Genomic DNA, 16268 nt, shown 5'->3' with positions numbered 1-16268 from the left:
GTACCCTCACACATGTATGAAAGAACAGCAGGCATTACCATAGCCCAGTCCTGCTGTGGAGGGGGCATTCTTTCGTTGTTGTTGAGACACAGGGTATTTCAGTCTGGATATGAGCCCTGAAACACAGCAAAGAGGTTACAGTGTGAGGTACATCCCTGCTCTATGTACTTCCTGACATTCCAGAAAAGAACATGCATCTCCAGCATCCATGAGAAGACGAGGATATTCTTGCATCAGCACAAACTTACAGTCTTTGCTTTGAATCCCAGTGCTGCCTGTCCTGTGGTGCTTCCTGGGGCCCAGAGTGTCACAGCCTTCAGAAACGGGGTGCCACAGGGTGGCAGGCCCCTTTAAGGGCAGTCAGTCCAATCTTCCTGTCTTTAAGCCAAATGAGCCCACCTCAGGCCACCTGTAAATAGCTGCCAACCAGCCTCCTGTGCAGTCAATTGACTAGCGAGTCCCTAGGAGTTCAGTTGGAGGGTTGCAGGCTTACAGAGAAGGGCTGCTCCCATGGAGAGGCGCGCCTAGAGACACTAGCAAGGGAAGGTTGCTGCCTACTGAGTTCTCCCACCCCAGGAAAAAGGACTAAGGTAAAAAGAGGCTTCCCCGGGGCGGGGAGGAGGAGGGCTGGTGGATGTCATTGGCTACCGCTGGCCTGACTTGAGGAGCACAGCCCAACAAAGAGGGCAGTGGGTGTCCTGGGCCAAGAGGGAGGAGCCTGACAGGAAGTCCTCTCAGCTCTAAGGAGGGCTGGGAAGACCCTGACTCTAAGCAGAATCTCTTTTGCAGGATTCTCATTACACCAAATCTGTTTCAAACTCTGGATGTGAGCAGTTTATTTCTGAATCCAAGGAGAAGAGGGAGCATGCCAGCAGGGTCTTGATGTGCCACAAAGGGGTGCTCTGGGACGGCACCCTGCTATTGGGAGCTACACCAACCCCTGCATGCTAGTTCTGCGCACAGTAGTGCCGCTGAATGCAAAGCGGGAGTTTCATCTTGTCTTTGCTTGGACTGTTTCACCCTCCTCTGAATTGCTGCCCCCTCTTTGAGAGGTGGTTGCTTATCATGCCTGTAGACTTCTGTTCTTCTAGGGACCCCAGCGATAGGAAGTGGGGAAATCATGCCATGAACTGTTTCTCCCTTGGGTCCTGCTGGCCAGAGGTCAGCTGGATAGGGGAGCTTTCTGCCCCTTCCGGTCCCATTGCTGGAGAGGGAGATGCAGAGCCTGTGTAGGGTATGGGACCCTGACAGGAGTCTGCTCTGCCCGTGTCCTCTTTCCCCTTGCGTACTCACCGGCAGCATTGTGCTGATGGTACATGATGAGCTCCGGGATGGTGTTGAAGAGGTGCTTTTCTGCCAGGTAATACTGATTCTGGGGCGTGGAGCACACCACGTAATGGCGGATCACTCCTTGCAGGTCCCTGCAGAATTGATCACACTCCGAGTCAGTGACTGGGGGGTGGGGGGTGCCAGCTAGCAAGGGAGGTGGGCCTGGAAAGTGGGCATCAGAGACGGGGGCAGCAATGGGACAGAAACAAGCTAGTTGCCCATACTGTGCCTAATGAAAGGAAAACAGCCTCGGATGGTGCTCACCCGATGGACTTGGCAAACACAGAGACTGTGTATTTTCCAGTCTTGCTGGTAGAATCTCGGACAATGTAGCCTCCTTCTTTCCCCTGAAACAGAGAGAGGGGATTCAGCATGGAGGACAGGGCTGGATGTCTGTGAGGAGACAAGGGATGGAACCAGACAATCCAAAAACACCCCCCCGCACACACACACTCATTCCACGGGGGAGCGGGCAGGCAAGGGTTAAAGTGAACTGGGTCCTGAGGGGCTGGCTCACCAGAGGGGGGTGAAAAGAGGGCAGCGTCTCCACAATCAAATGGGGAGCCCAGCACAGGCTCTCCCTCACCCTCAGGATAGAGTAGATTGGGTTCATTTTGCTTTGTCTTCTGACTGGATTCTTGGCCTTGGCCATCCCACCCGGGCTTGGCTGGGGCTAGTGGACTCTGCAAAGCAGCCCTCAGGGACCATTCGTCTCCGCCTGATTGGCAGAGCCATTCCACAGCAGGCTCTACTCTGCCTCCTAGTGTTAGGAACATACCCCTGCCTAGCTGAAAGGAGGCAGCAGCTTTATAGTCTATGCACATCGGGCCAGATCCTTGGCTGCTGTAAAGTGACACAACCCCACAGACTTTGATGGAGCTACTGTGATCAACATGAGCTGGGGATCTGGCCCAGCCTCAAGATGATGTTAACTCCTATTGAAATGGCACCACTAGCCAAGCCAGCGCCAGCACTTCTCTGATTCTTTCAGCTGGCATGACAGCGAGGCTCCACTGCTCCTAGACGAACACGACAGCTTTCCTGTGTACTGCTGGGTTTCAGAGGGCAAGACCCAGAGCAGGGAGAACATGCTTTGGAGGTGACCCCTGGCTTTCCTTGCTGGAGGAATCGGGTCTGGGCTCTGAGAAGAGCCCAGCAAGGACTGCAGTGGAGAAAGGCTCCCACCAGAGCTAGGTTGCTTATTTTTACTGAAGTCACAGTCACCTCCTGCTTCAAGAGTTGCTCGGCTTGGCTCCGGGTTATGTTTTTTGAATACCACCTGGAACAAGAGAACATGGTCATGATCAGGGAGAGGCCCCTGGATAGGAGGCACTGTGGGGGCGAACACACAGCTCAGTGGTGACACAGAGGTAGGATAACCATATGTCCTGTTTTGGCCGAGACAGTTCCATTTTTCAGCTCTGTCCCAGCTGTCCCTACTTTTTCACCAAAACTGTGCATTTGTCCTGGCTGCAAGGCAGAGCAGGAGAGCAGCAGCTGCTGCCTGGGGGGTCAGCTGAAGGCAGCGGTGCCCGCCAGCAGGAGAGCAGAGAAATTTGCTGCTGGCAGGCACTGCTGCTTTCAGAGCTGAACCCCGGATGGCATGGAGCTCAGGAGGTTAGCCCCAGCCCTGCTGCTGGTGGCGCGAAGAAGCTCGGCCAGTCAGCCCCAGCCACCGGCAGTGTGGGGAGGGCGGCTCTTGTGAGTCCTGTGTAGGGGGAGGGCCCTCAGGTGAGCCCCAGGCTGTCCTGTTTTTACTTTAAGAAATATGGTCACCCTATGCAAGGGCCTGGTTGTGCGAGAGGCAGTCACCGTTCTCCAGCCCCACATTCCAGTGCTGTATCCTCAAGCAGGCCTGTGACAAAAGCAGGCCTGTGACAAAAGGCTCTGGGGCAGAGCCAGCCCCCTACACACCCTGTGTGGGGCGGAGGGGGTGGGAGTGGCAGAGCCAGCCCCCCCCACCCCATCTGTGGGGCAGAGGAGGCTCTGATGTTAAAAGCTGAACTCTACTACTTAATAAAGAGAGGTCCCAATGAAGCCCAAATCCCCAGCTGGCCTCACGGCTTCTCATACTCACTCAAAAATCTCCAAGGAATTCTTGGCTTCAGTGACGTAGTTATTGGGAATGTAACCTTGCTTCCTACAGGAGAAGAGAGAATCCATAAGCCTCTCCTTAGGGAGCGCAGGGAGACCCACGATTCCTGCCCAGAAATCCTGGTGGAAAATGGCCATGGAGAGACTAAAGCCCACTGGCCAAAGAGTGTCTCTCCATGGACTCCGGTGGGTTTTGGATCAGACCGGTACCAAGGGCATGCACAGCCAGCCCATTGCAGTCCTCCTCCTTCCTCTGAACCAAGTGAATGAGCTGCCTCTCCCTCCCTGACGCTGGCACAGACTGTTAGCCTGCGCCATGGAGCTGCAGCAGGCCCTGGGTGACCCCACCCAGAGGGGTCTGTCCCCAGCACAGACTCTGCCAGCACGTGTCTGCAGGGCGCACAGGCTGCCTACATTTAGCTTTCAGTCAGCAGGATGCTGGGAGAGGGGACAGTTCCCCATTGGCTCCTGCACCATTCTAAGGGAGGCACACCGATGTGTGGGGGACCTAGTTGCGTGCAGGGGTACATAGGCGCACATGTGCTCTGACAGTGCCCTCAGGAGGGGGTAAGTGCTTGCAGGATTGTGAGTGTACAGGTCCCTCCCCCACATTATCCACGCCAGGGCTCTTACCCGTTCTTGTCCCGAGCTCTCCACCAGGGCAGGTTACTCTCCTCCAGGATGAAGTACTCCTCTCCCTTCTGCAGCTGCAGGTCCTGGGCGTTCATCGGCTGGTAGTCGTACAGCGCCACCACCTTTTTCAGCTCACTCGCAGTGCTGGGAGACGGCTCGGGGGGCAACGGCTTCATCATCATCTTTCCAGGGTGGGGGAAACACAGAACACAGTGAGGGCCCAGCGTCCTGCCCCTCACCGCATGCAGTACAGAGTGCTGTTGTAGGGTTGGGTCCCTGAGCATGCCACCCTGGGCCTGGCACTGCCTTTGCCCCACCTCAGCTCCCCCTGCATGTTTCCCCAGTGCACTCACCTGCACCCAGGAACAGGTTAAACCAACATGTCCCCTCTTGGGGTCTCATTCATCAAGTCCTTACGAAATATGTACAGTTCCTCTGGCCTGTCCAGGCTCTAAGCCTTCCTTTGCTCAGGGCTTCAGCTCTCCCCAGGCTCCCAGTTTCCTCTCAGCAGGGAGGCCTTGCCAATTCCACTGTGGCCCCAGAGCCTCTCTGGTGCAACCATCCTCCAGGCCTTTTCCTTGCCCCCCTAGGCTCAAACTCCTTCCCTTGCCAAAGGGGCTCTACAGCCCTCCTCCTTGGGGTTCTGCTTGAGCTCTCTCAGACTTCCCTAGCCTGCCAGCATCAGGAGCCTGGAACAGGAGAGCCTTTCTGCTGGCCTCTCTGGATGGAGCTAAGAGCTCAGCAGGCTGGCACACCTGGTGATCCTGGAACCACCTGTTCTGAAATGCTTTAGGAAAGGGGTGGCTGGCTCCAGGCCCCCACTGCTCTCCAAGGAGACAGTCCACCCCCTGACAAGTACCGACCCCAGCCACTTCTCTCATACCTGATCCTCCTCAGGGGTCGGGGGAAGAGGCTTCTTTGTCTTGCGATGAGATCCGGTCTTTAAACCTTTAAGATAAGAAACGAAGCAAAAGAAGCTGAAAAACTCATCAGGGTCAGTGAGTGGTGAGATGCTTGGAAGGTGATCCGGACCTGCCTTCCAGAGACGGGGTGAGGAACCAAAGCACAGAGAAGAAGAATGGAGGACCGGCTGGGGGTGGAAGGTGGTGTCTTACTTCCATTCCTGCTCTCCAGGACCTGGCAACCCATGGCATTTTTGGCTGTCTGAGAGCAGCATAGGTACTGGCCGTCAATCCAGAAGCAGGGGTGGTATTTCTGCACCAGGTCGTTGTTGTAACGAATCACTGCAGCAGGAGAGAAAGCCTGTTTGTACAATGGGCGATGCCCCCTCCACAAGGGGTAAAAGCTTCACCTCCTAGGTGCTCCCAGAATACAATTAATAAACAATCAGATGAAAAGGATGGGAGGCTCCTTAGTAACTCACGTCAGCTCTTCACTCAATGCCCCCCTCTTGAATCACAGTTGCACCTAACTATCTCTTTTCTATCAAGGCCTTGCTCTTACACACAGTACTGGGACATCTGAGTGTCCTGGCTAGCCAAAGCCCATAACTCTCAGTTATCCAAAGGCTGGATCTGTCCCGCAGGGTTTGACCGAAGCTGCAGAGTTCCTAGACAGAGCTGCAGAGTCTATGGGAAACCAGCTGGCTTTTTATCACCAGGGGACCCCGAACACAGACATCAAAGCCTGCTGGCCCAATAACTCAATCCCCCATTACCTGAAACCTTCAGCCCTCCCCCAGGCCTTCAGGCAATGGGGATTGACTTGTTTACTGTTCAGTCATTCGTCCTCTCCTTCGGGTGCCTTTTCCCTCTGACTGGTTTAGACAGGGGTGAGACAGGCCTGCTCTCCAGCAGGATGCACCTTGGCCTGCTGAGGTTTGGCAAGTCCTGGCTTTCTAATGGTCCTGAAATCAGAGGCTCCAGTGGACAAGCCCGGACCAGACAAAGGGAATTGTGAGGGGGTTTTAGGACAGCTCTGTGACCATAGCACCTCGTACCCCCCAGTGTGCTTAGGGAGTTGGTGGTGGATCTGAGTGGGTGGCAACGCTAGTGATACTTCAGTAGCTGTGCTGGAAAGACAAGAGGGAGGAAGACATTAAAAACCATATGCTCAACCCCAGTAAGCCTGCTTTGCATTGCCCCAGGAATAGAAACCAGACAGCTGGCTTTATTGTCCAGCTGTGGACTCTCCTTGTGCAGAAGGATCCTGCAGGGGAGTGAAGCCAGCACAGCATTGTCCTCAAAGCCCCTAGCTTCGGGGGATGGCTGAGAGAAATGAGTGTGGCTGGAACACCCTTGCACATCTGCAATCCCAGGCTGCTAGGACAACTCCTTTGGGGCTGTGACAGTCAGCACAGTTCAGGGCAGCCCTAAGGCTGCTCTATGATGTTCTTCAGTACCAGGCCTGTGTCCAGTGACCGGAGGGTCAGGGAACCATAAAAGGCATGCACATGCTGCAATTAAACACCCACTGTAGGCTCATGTCAGCTGAGCCGGGCTCATGGGACTCAGGCTATGAGGCTTTTTAACTGTGGTGTAGATGTTTTGTCTCGGGCTGGAAAAGGGTCCCAGAGTGCAGACTCCAGCCCAAATGTCTACACTGCATTAAACATCCCCCTAGTTGACACGGGCAGTGAGGGTATTTAACTGCAGGGCCGACATACTTACAGCCATGTTTGTGGTTCCCCTTCCCTGAAGGGTTCCAGATGCCAAATGGCCAGGCCTGAGGTTCTGGCTCCAGGCGTCCAGCAGCAAGAGGCTGGGCTGGTGCGATGTCCATGCATTAAAAGAGAAATGCACAGACAGGCTGGGAAGTTTCAGCGTTTTGCTCTGATGAGCCAAACATCCCAAGGACGTGATTATGCAGCAATGAGAGCGGCTCATAGCCAGCTGCTGCACAATCGCACTGTGGGCCTGACTCTGTGTAATTACATATTGCCTCCAGCAGGCCCCTTCCTCCTTTAGCCCAGAGCAAGGGAGAGGAGAAGTGGGCCCCCAGCTCGAACCCTGTAAAGCCATCACTCTCCTTGCACAGCTGGCACTGCACTGGCCTGTTGCCTTTCCAAAGAACTGCTGTGGGGAAAGCGACTATGGGTGGTTAATTCCTAAAGCTGCCCCTTTTCTCCCAAATTCGCCCACTCCAGCCCTGCAGCTGGAAACTCCTGTGTGCTGAGGAAGGTCAGCGCTGGATCTGGAGACACACCCAGGGCAGAGGAAGCTGCTACATTCTGTGTGGTGGCACTGGAAATACCAATTTCACTCTCTCCTTGTGCGGGTCTCTCTTCATCTGCCTGTTCAGGAGCCTCTCGCGATTCAGAGACCCCCCCAGGACTAGGTACGAAATCAGCTGTTCTGTCCTCATTACTAGGTGTCAGGGCACCGATGTCCCCACATGCAAGTTTCCATGACTGTCATGGCAAACTGTCACAGGTGGTTCTCCAGCACTGTACTGCAGCACAGCACCATCCCGCACTGGAGAGACACCCATCCTCTCCCAGGAGCCAGGACCGGCCAGTCCACATATTCTCTAGCAGCATCCCTGGGTTCCTGTGGCACCTGATGGGCAACCAGAGCTCTGTTATTCTGGGCTGAGTTTGGCCTCCGAGAGCAGCGGCTGCTGAGGAGTGACATTAAGGGCTGCAGGGTGGTGAGCTGAAGGCACAGTCATTGCAAGGGTATGGTCAATGGGGAGACCGGGGCATGCTGCCAAACAGAGTGGAAGCAAGGGGTAGGATCCAGGGCAGAGTAGTGGGAACACAGCACTGTCACCCAGCTGAAGAGCTGATCTGAGCTACAGGCTTTGCTACATGCCTGCTGTTTAAGAAGATGGGGGTTGTCATGCAATAACTGACTTCCCCGTTATCAGACTGACATCCTTCCGGCTTGCATGTGTGAACTTCCCTGTGTCATTTCAGACAGCTAATCTCCCCTCTCACACACAAGCCCACACCCACACACACAGCTCCATCAGATTTCAGCTGGCCACAAGTGTTACAGCCCTGCTACACTGCATCATTGCAATATGGTCCCAGCTCAAATTAAATGATGATGATTCTAGCCCAAAGCTGATGTCATTGTCCCATCAGTAGCCACTGGATTTGGGCGGAATACTGATACCTGCCTTGCCCCGTGCAAGATTTTTAAAAAGGTGTCATTGTAAAGCCAGAGACTCACCATTCTTCAGCTGGTGGATCCAGCGTTTGCGTAACTCCTCTGTCGGGGAGAAGACGTAGAGGGGCCCTTCATCATATACCACCTGTGGGACATACAGATTTATGCTCTCCATAGCATCCAGGGAATCTCTTTAGGGAGAAGGTGGGGACTGGGGCCTTTAACCTTTTGCTGCAGAGCATAACCCCTTTAATTTTGTTCTGGCCCCTTGGCTGTGCTTATGAGACTGTGACCAGGAGGTTATAAATAAGCCCCCTCCCCCAAGACTTTCCACTTCCTCCTTTGACTTTCAATATTTCAGGGGCGGCTTTGTTCACCAAACAGGACTCAGACAAGCAGAGAATGTGCAGGGATCTTATGGGGCCCAGTTGCAGATTATGACTGGATCAGAGATGGGCTAAGGAGGGGAAATGCATACAGAATTCAGTCCACAAAGAGCAAAATGTCTTTTAAGTCTCCAGAACTAGAATCCAGAAAACCAGCCAACCAAGATATTGGAGATGGGCCTGAACCAAATCCGCAGATCTGAACACCCCCAGATCCAAACTCTGCAGCAGACTCCAGGTTCTCTTGTGGGTAGAACCAAAACACTGGATCTGAAATTTGGGGGAAGTTTGGATCTGGATTCAAATGGTGCATCTTAGGCCCTGATATTCACCCTGACTCAGACACGAATGTACCTACCACATTACAGCCAGCACAGTAAAACTGAGAGAAAGTTACGGTATAAGCAACACTATGTAATAGAAACTAAGGCTTCATCCGCACTATGAGCTGGGGGGTATGAGCTTGTTGCGCTAGAGTGAGTATAAATAGTGTTGCCGCAGTAGCGCAGGTGGCAGCAGGCTGAGCTGTGCCAAGTACATACCCACCGGTTTCACATCAACATCTAGTCTTTATTTGGTCCCCAACACCTCAGTGTCTGAGCACCTCCCAGTCCCTTAATGTATTTACCCTCACAACACCCCTGTGAGGTAGGGCAGTCCCATTATCCCCATGGTACAGATGGGAAGTTGAGGGACAGAGAGACTAAGGGCTTGTCTACACTTGACAGTTAATTCAGATTCAGGTTGGGTGCAAATGCAAAGCACAATAGCTATCCCAGATTAGCGCCCTGTGTGGGTCCTCTGATTCTGGAGTACGAGCACAGTGTTCCTGGTTAGCTTACCCCACTTTCAAAGTGGATTAAGCTCAGCACCCTGCGTGTGATCCCAGTACAGCAAAGCATAGGAACACTGGTCCTACCCCCGCATCCCATCCCTGCTACCTTCTCCTCATGCAAAGCAAGTCCGAGCTCATTGCAGCCAGCCCCAGTGGAAGCTGAGGGGAAGAGTGACTCACCTGGAAGGGGTACGGGAACCGCTCTATGATCGAGATCTGCTCCATCTCATTATAATCTTCCCCCTTTCTCTGCAAGAAACAGCCAGAGAAGGTGGATTTATAGTCAGGAGAATTGCTATCAGTGCCTGCAGTACCCAAGTGACAGCCCCTTAGCTTTGATGTGCACAGTGTCCTGTTGGCTCCACAGATTGGTGCTGTATATTGAATTTGCTGTGTGCTCTGTGGCTCTGGATATCAGGGCTTTGTAATATGGGCAGCTCCCCGGTCTTTGGGGATTTGAGATCTTAATCTGCTACAGCCTTTCGCCACCCTCTGGAATGTCAGAGCACACAGAGCCGCATCCATTCTGCAGCCTGCCCATCGCCCAGGCATCAAGGGATCTCAGAATGAGGCCTCTGTGCCAGCATGGGAGCTAACAGTAGACAGACAAACCCAAAGCCTGCTCCCCTACCTCTGCTACCCAGGCATCAGGGCTGGGAGAGGCCCATGAGATTGGGAAAACAGCCAGCAGTTACCCCCTACACCAGTACTTGCTTCTGGTGTATGCTCTACCTAACATGCCATCTGAAATGACAGAGCAACAGGGCTAACAGCCATACAGTGGGGGCCAGTGTACCCAGATGACTAGAGTGCAACCTCCAAATGCCCATCTGGAAATGGAGTGGGAACCTCCCCCATGCCCTGAGGAACTGAATCAGGGAACCCCCCATCAATGCCCTGAGGGGACTGGAAAAGGCCTTGCCCACTAATTCTCAAGGGGCCTGCAGCCAGAAGCTCCCACCTTAATTCCCCAGAGGAACTGCAGCCAGTTCCTGGGGGCTGACATAGGACTCAACTCCGTTTCCAGCAAGAACTGGGACAGGAATCTCCCCACAGGGGCTGGGCACACCCTGCAGGTATGATTGGGAGAAGGGCTGCCGTCGGCCTGTGTTCCTGCCAGGGACAGTTGGGCTGGAAGGAAGCGCTGGGGATGGGAGGATGGGAGGAAGGGGGCAATGTCAGCAATGGGGACATGTCCCTTTCTTACTGGCACCTGCCGCTCCAGGGGAGGATTATTCTCAGGAACCACCGTCTCCACACAGGTGATTTTCTCTATGTCCACAGACCCCTTCTTACTGCCTCGTCGCTGCAAAAGAGAACAAGGGAAAGGAATTGCGGGGGGAGGGAGACTAGACCCCCATGATCAGAATTCAGCACAGACACTGCCCCCAGACCCCTACACGTAACTCCCACTGACTTCAGCATCCGAGGGCAGGATTTAGCCCAGAGCCTAATACTCCTCTCCAGCAGTTCCTGGAGCCATCACAAGGTACCAGCAGGTTCCCCTGGAGATCCTGGGATGCTGGGCTCCGAGCGTATTGGCAGTCTCCTGAGAAACTGCTCTAGGAATAAATGCCTGGCAGGGCACATGCTCTTTTACCCTGGTAAACAGGGAAGGCAGCTGTAAGCTCCTAGACTTTGTTGCAGCCCCATGGCACTAGAGAGGGATGTGAACTGCAAAGTTTGGGTGTGGATCAGCATCTGGGATCCAAACTTTCCCAGAATTTAGGAGGAGGAGGAGGGGGTTCCCAATTTACAGAGAGAAAGGGGCCAGCCAGTAAGCTTGGAGTCTGATTTGCACCCAAGCTGGCTGCAAGGTTAATCTCTAGACACCAGCCTGGACTGTTACCCCAGACTCTGCCTGAACAGGATGTATTGACAGAGCTGGACATTCACAGTGACTAGATCAAACCTCAGACCCATACACTTCCCTTCCCCCTCACCTCTATTCCTCCGAGCACCTTCCGCACTCCTGGCCCACTGCAACTGGGAGTCATTGCTTGACCCAGGGAAAGAGTGTTTCTGTGTCTCCAGCAGGGGATCAGACCCTGGTGGGGCTAAGCCTTCTGCAGAGCCTCCCTTGCCCCATTAGCAATGTCCCCTGCTTTGCTCTAGGCCCTGGGACTCACCCCACGCTCAAAGTCGTACTCATAGTAGGAGAGCTTGTTTTCCGTCAGGAGAAAGAGACGCTTCTTGAAGTTGAGAGGAGAGGTTTTCTTCTTCTGCTGCGAGCGCTTCAGGAAGATGCTTTCCAGGATAGTGGAGGCCATGCCTTCCTCCTCTTCCTTTTCTTCCTCCGCACCACGCTTGCTGGGCTGCCGCTGCCAAAGCAAAGCAGAGACCAGCCAGGCAGTGAGCAGCCTACCAGATACTGCCAGATCATCATGTAGAGTTCTAGACCTTTGCCCACAGTCCAGTTCCACAATTGTCATTGAAGTCAATGGGACATCATGGATGCTGGTGCTCTGTTAGCTCACACTGTCACCTGGGGAAGGCAGAGCGAGATCCCAGACTGGCATTGTGCACCCAGTTGGACTGGGATCTGAGCAAGCTGGAGATGTTAATTGCTGGATACATGGTCACAAAGACACAAAGGGAAGGGGGAGTAATTTACACACTTGATCTTTATCTTTCAGTTTCCTGTTTTACTGCTGATTTTTTTTTTTATTGCTGAGTCCCAATAATGACCAAGAAAGATATGATGGTATCTGAGCAGTTTCAGCTCCGGTCAGATCCCTAATGCTGTTGCTGGGAACATCCTCAGGCTGTCACAGGCTAACCTCCGACACGCTGGCTCGAAAAGGAGGGAAAGAAAGGAAAACCCCATCTGAAATCAGCCAGTGGAGACATAGCTGACTCTTATCAGTGACATACAAGAAACCTCAAAAAGTGTGTGTGTGTGTGTATTTGTGTGTGTGTTGGCAGGGGGGAATTCATTTGTCCTGTTTCTTCATGATTCAAATGTGGGTGATATTTCTGGGGAGTTACATGGCTGATTGCCATGTGATGATATCTTGGAGGTTTGCAGCTAGCATCTGGCTCCTGAACAAGGAGGCCATAAAGCTACTAACTGAGTAGCTTTACCCCACCTCCCCCACTATCCTTAGTATAGGGGATGCCGTAGGCATGTGCCTCGGGGAGTGGGCAAGGCTGGAGCGCTCTGGGGCTTCCAATTGACTTAACTTAGGATCTATTACCAGCTGGGAGTTAGAACAGCCCCAAGGCTGCTGTAATTTACAACAGACCTGGTCCCTGACAGCCCTGGGGCCTGGAAGAATGTGGAAGTGATTGTCGATTGGCCCTGGCCCCTTTATGAGGAAGAAGTTTGTGCAACTGTGACTGGTCAGTCAAATGCCTCCCAACTGGGCTTAAAAGAGGGCACCCTGGCCCTAGGGAAGGAGACAGGAAGAGCTGGAGTGAGCGGCCTGTGAAAGAGTCAGGAAGCAGTAAGGGAGAACTGACAGAGGTAGCGAGGAGCAGTGGCAAGTGTTACTGGGACAGAGCTACAGGAGACCTGGGAGACAGAACTACGGTGAGGAGAGCTGGCCCAGGGTGCTGTAGAGGAGCACTGGCCCAGATTCTTCCTTTAGAGGCCCCTAGGCAGAGCAAGCTGAACCCAAATTGCTGTAGGGCGGATCCCAAGAGAAGGGGAGAGAGGCAGAGAGGGCTGAGTGGAGCCCTGCAGGGAGCTCTCTTGAGGGAGAATAGACTTGGCTGTGATTGCACAGTCGTGGGACAGAATGACCTGGTGGTTGGCCTGGCGAGTGGGGCCCTGGAACAAGGGCAAAGGAACTGGGAACAGACTGGACTCTCAGGAGGGTGACCTGGAAGTGATGGCCCTGGAAGCGGGAATAGGAAAACTGCTGTGTTTGTACCTGCTGTGCTTTGGGGTTTGGAGACAATGGTTTTGTCAGGATTACTGTACAGGCACACGTTATGCCCAGAGGTGAGCCTTTGAATTGGACATTGAGAGAGACGATATTCCTAGCTATGGGCAAATGGAAGGGAAACTGAGGCAGGTGTACTGGCTGTGTGCAGGCCTATGAAGCCACTGTTAGTGCAGGCCCTTTTCTGACCACAGCTTAGCTGGATCTGAAGATCAGAACTTTGGTTCAAAAAAGCATCCACTCCATCCAGCCCTAACAGCAGCAGAGCAATTCTTTTTAGTGTCCTGGTGAACAGATCCAGGTAGAAATGGGCCCAAATCAAAGCTCTAGATTCAAACCCCTTGCTGCATTTATAAGTACTGGAAATCCAAAATGGACCTGAACTTTGCAGCGTGGATCCAGGGGCTCTCCCTGGCAATACACGTTAATCGTACGCTCATGGGTTTGCAAATCATGCTCTACGTGGTCATATTTTGGAAATACAACTATATAACTACTAGGGCTGTCAAGCAATTAAAAAAATTAATCGCGATTAATTGCACTGTTAAACAATAATAGAAAACCATTTATTTAAATATGTTTGGATGTTTTCTACATTTTTAAAATATATTGATTTCAGTTACAACACAGAATACCAAGTGTACAGTGCTCACTTTATATTTATTTTTGATTACAAGTACTTGCATTGTAAAAACACAAAAGAAACAGTATTTTTCAATTCACCTCATACAGTACTGTCGTGCAATCTCTTTATCATGAAAGTTGAATTTACAAATGTAGAATTATGTAAAAAAAACTGCATTCAAAAATAAAACAATATAAAACTTTAGCACCTACACGTCCACTCAGACCTACTTCTTGTTCAGCCAATCGCTCAGACAAACAACTTTGTTTACATTTGCAGGAGATAACGCTGCCTGCTTCTTGTTTACAATGTCACCTGAAAGTGAGAACAGGAGTTCCCATGGCACTGTTGTAGCCAGCGTCACAAGATATTTATGTGCCAGATACGCTAAAGATTCATATGTCCCTTCATGCTTCAACCACCATTCCAGGGGACATGTGTCCATGCTGATAATGGGTTCTGCTCGATAACAATCCAAAACAGTGTGGGCCGATGCATGTTCATTTTTATTATCTGAGACAGGTGCCAAAAGCAGAAGGTTAATTTTCTTTCTTGGTGGTTCAGGTTCTGTAGTTTCCTCATTGGAGTGTTGCTCTTTTAAGACTTTTGAAAGCATGCTCCACACCTCATCCCTCTCAGATTTTGGAAGGCATTTCAGATTCTTAAACCTTGGGTCGAGTGCTGTAGCTATCTTTAGAAATCTCACATTGGTACCTTCTTTGCGTTTTGTCAAATCTGCAGTGAAAGTGTTCTTAAAATGAACATGTCCTGGGTCATCATCTATAGAGACTGCTATAACATGAAATAAATGGCAGAATGCCGGTAAAACAGCACAGGGGACACACAATTCTCCTCCTGGGAGTTCAGTCACAAATTTAATTAATGCATTATTTTTTTAACGAGTGTCATCAGCATGGATGCATGCCCTCTGGAATGGTAGCCGAAGCATGAAGGGTCATACGAATGTTTAGCATATCTGGCAAAGATGAGGTGTGGAGCATGCTTTCAAAAGTCTTAAAAGAGCAACACTCCAATGAGGAAACTACAGAATCTGAACCATCAAGAAAGAAAATTAACCTTCTGCTTTTGGCACCTGACTCAGATAATAAAAATGAACATGTATTGGTCCACACTGCTTTGGATTGTTATCGAGCAGAACCCGTTATCAGCATGGACGCATGTCCCCTGGAATGGTGGTTGAAGCATGAAGGGACACATGAATCTTTAGCGTATCTGGCATGTAAATACCTTGCAATGCCAGCTTACAAAGTGCCATGCAAATGCCTATTCTCACTTTCAGGTGACATTGTAAATAAGAAGAGGGCAGCATTATCTCCTGTAAATGTAAACAAACTTGTTTGTCTTAGCGATTGGCTGAACAAGAAGTAGGACTGAGTGGACTTTGTTTTGTTTTTGAGTGCAGTTATGTAACAAAAAAAAATCTACATTTGTAAGTTGCACTTTCACCACACCGAGAGTGCACTACAGTACTTGTATGAGGTGAATTGAAAAATGCTATTTTTCTGTTTATCTTTTACAGTGTAAATATTTGTAATCAAGAATTATATACACTTTGATTTCAGTTACAACACAGAATACAATATATATGAAAATGTAGAAAAACATCCAAAATATTTAATATATTTCAATTGGTATTCTATTGTTTAACAGTGCAGTTAAAACTGCGATCAATCAAGATTAATTTTTTTAATCATGATTAAATTTTTGAGTTAATTGTGTCAGTTAACTGTGATTAATCCACAACCCTAATAACTACATACTTCCCACATATGGAATAGTTTGCAGCCTAGATGCTATAACATTTGCATGACTTTTGCCCTAGTATGGAAGGCCCACAAAATGACCCCAAAATCTGGCTAAGTCTAGCTCACAGCCTGGACAGTCACATATGGAAATCTCAGTTAGTTACTCTAAAATGCTGCTTGGCTATGCCCATTTCAACATACCCAAGACTTAGCCCGTTTAACATCATTAGCACTGGATGCCTGTGAGCCACGTGTGATGTTCATTTCACTTGATGTGAAGATCACTTCTGTTTTCCCTCTTGCAGAATGCTCCACACTAACGATAGCATGAGGATGCTCTAAATAATCCTTTTTAAAAAAAGGATACAGCTTTATTTTGTCTAATTCTTTTCCTGCGGTGCAAACTGTATCCCAGAGCACTTTGCAGGGCTCAGTAATTACAGAGATACATATAATGAAAGGAGAGATGCTAATGGCAAGGGACAAAAGCCCTGATCCAAAAACAGACTAAAATTGTTTTAAGCCACTGTTACAAGCAGCTCTCTTATAGGTGGGGCCATGGCCTATTAATTTGGAGGGAGAAGAGTCAGAAGTGATTTGCTGGAGAAACAGGCAATAATGAATGGTTCAGAGCAGGCCA

At 50.9% G+C, this 16268-nt stretch overlaps 1 protein-coding gene and 1 long non-coding RNA gene across 4 annotated transcripts in view; one reads left to right on the top strand and one right to left on the bottom strand.

Moving 5' to 3' along the window:
• BTK (Bruton tyrosine kinase) overlaps positions 1-16268 on the bottom strand; it is a 29465-nt gene that overhangs the window by 4829 nt on the left and 8368 nt on the right. For all 3 annotated transcript variants that reach the window (XM_038416864.2, XM_043492696.1, XM_038416863.2), the window contains 12 exons: positions 11480-11671; positions 10558-10656; positions 9531-9599; positions 8193-8274; positions 5172-5300; positions 4940-5004; positions 4057-4238; positions 3407-3469; positions 2554-2608; positions 1594-1676; positions 1294-1421; positions 39-116 (listed from right to left, as the gene is read on the bottom strand). In XM_038416864.2, coding sequence (XP_038272792.1) covers positions 39-116; positions 1294-1421; positions 1594-1676; positions 2554-2608; positions 3407-3469; positions 4057-4238; positions 4940-5004; positions 5172-5300; positions 8193-8274; positions 9531-9599; positions 10558-10656; positions 11480-11620 — 1174 coding nt within the window. In that variant the 5' untranslated portion in view covers positions 11621-11671. The remainder of the gene's footprint in view (positions 1-38; positions 117-1293; positions 1422-1593; positions 1677-2553; positions 2609-3406; positions 3470-4056; positions 4239-4939; positions 5005-5171; positions 5301-8192; positions 8275-9530; positions 9600-10557; positions 10657-11479; positions 11672-16268) is intronic.
• Positions 811-15782, top strand: LOC122455884. The gene is made up of 3 exons (XR_006274389.1): positions 811-1444; positions 8747-8753; positions 15766-15782. It is a non-coding gene; the product is annotated as an uncharacterized LOC122455884 (long non-coding RNA).

Source organism: Dermochelys coriacea, chromosome 9, assembly GCF_009764565.3.
Source record: "Dermochelys coriacea isolate rDerCor1 chromosome 9, rDerCor1.pri.v4, whole genome shotgun sequence".
Classification (NCBI taxonomy): domain Eukaryota; kingdom Metazoa; phylum Chordata; order Testudines; family Dermochelyidae; genus Dermochelys; species Dermochelys coriacea.
Note: the sequence above shows the minus strand (reverse complement) of the source record. Positions and strands in the feature narration are given on the sequence as shown.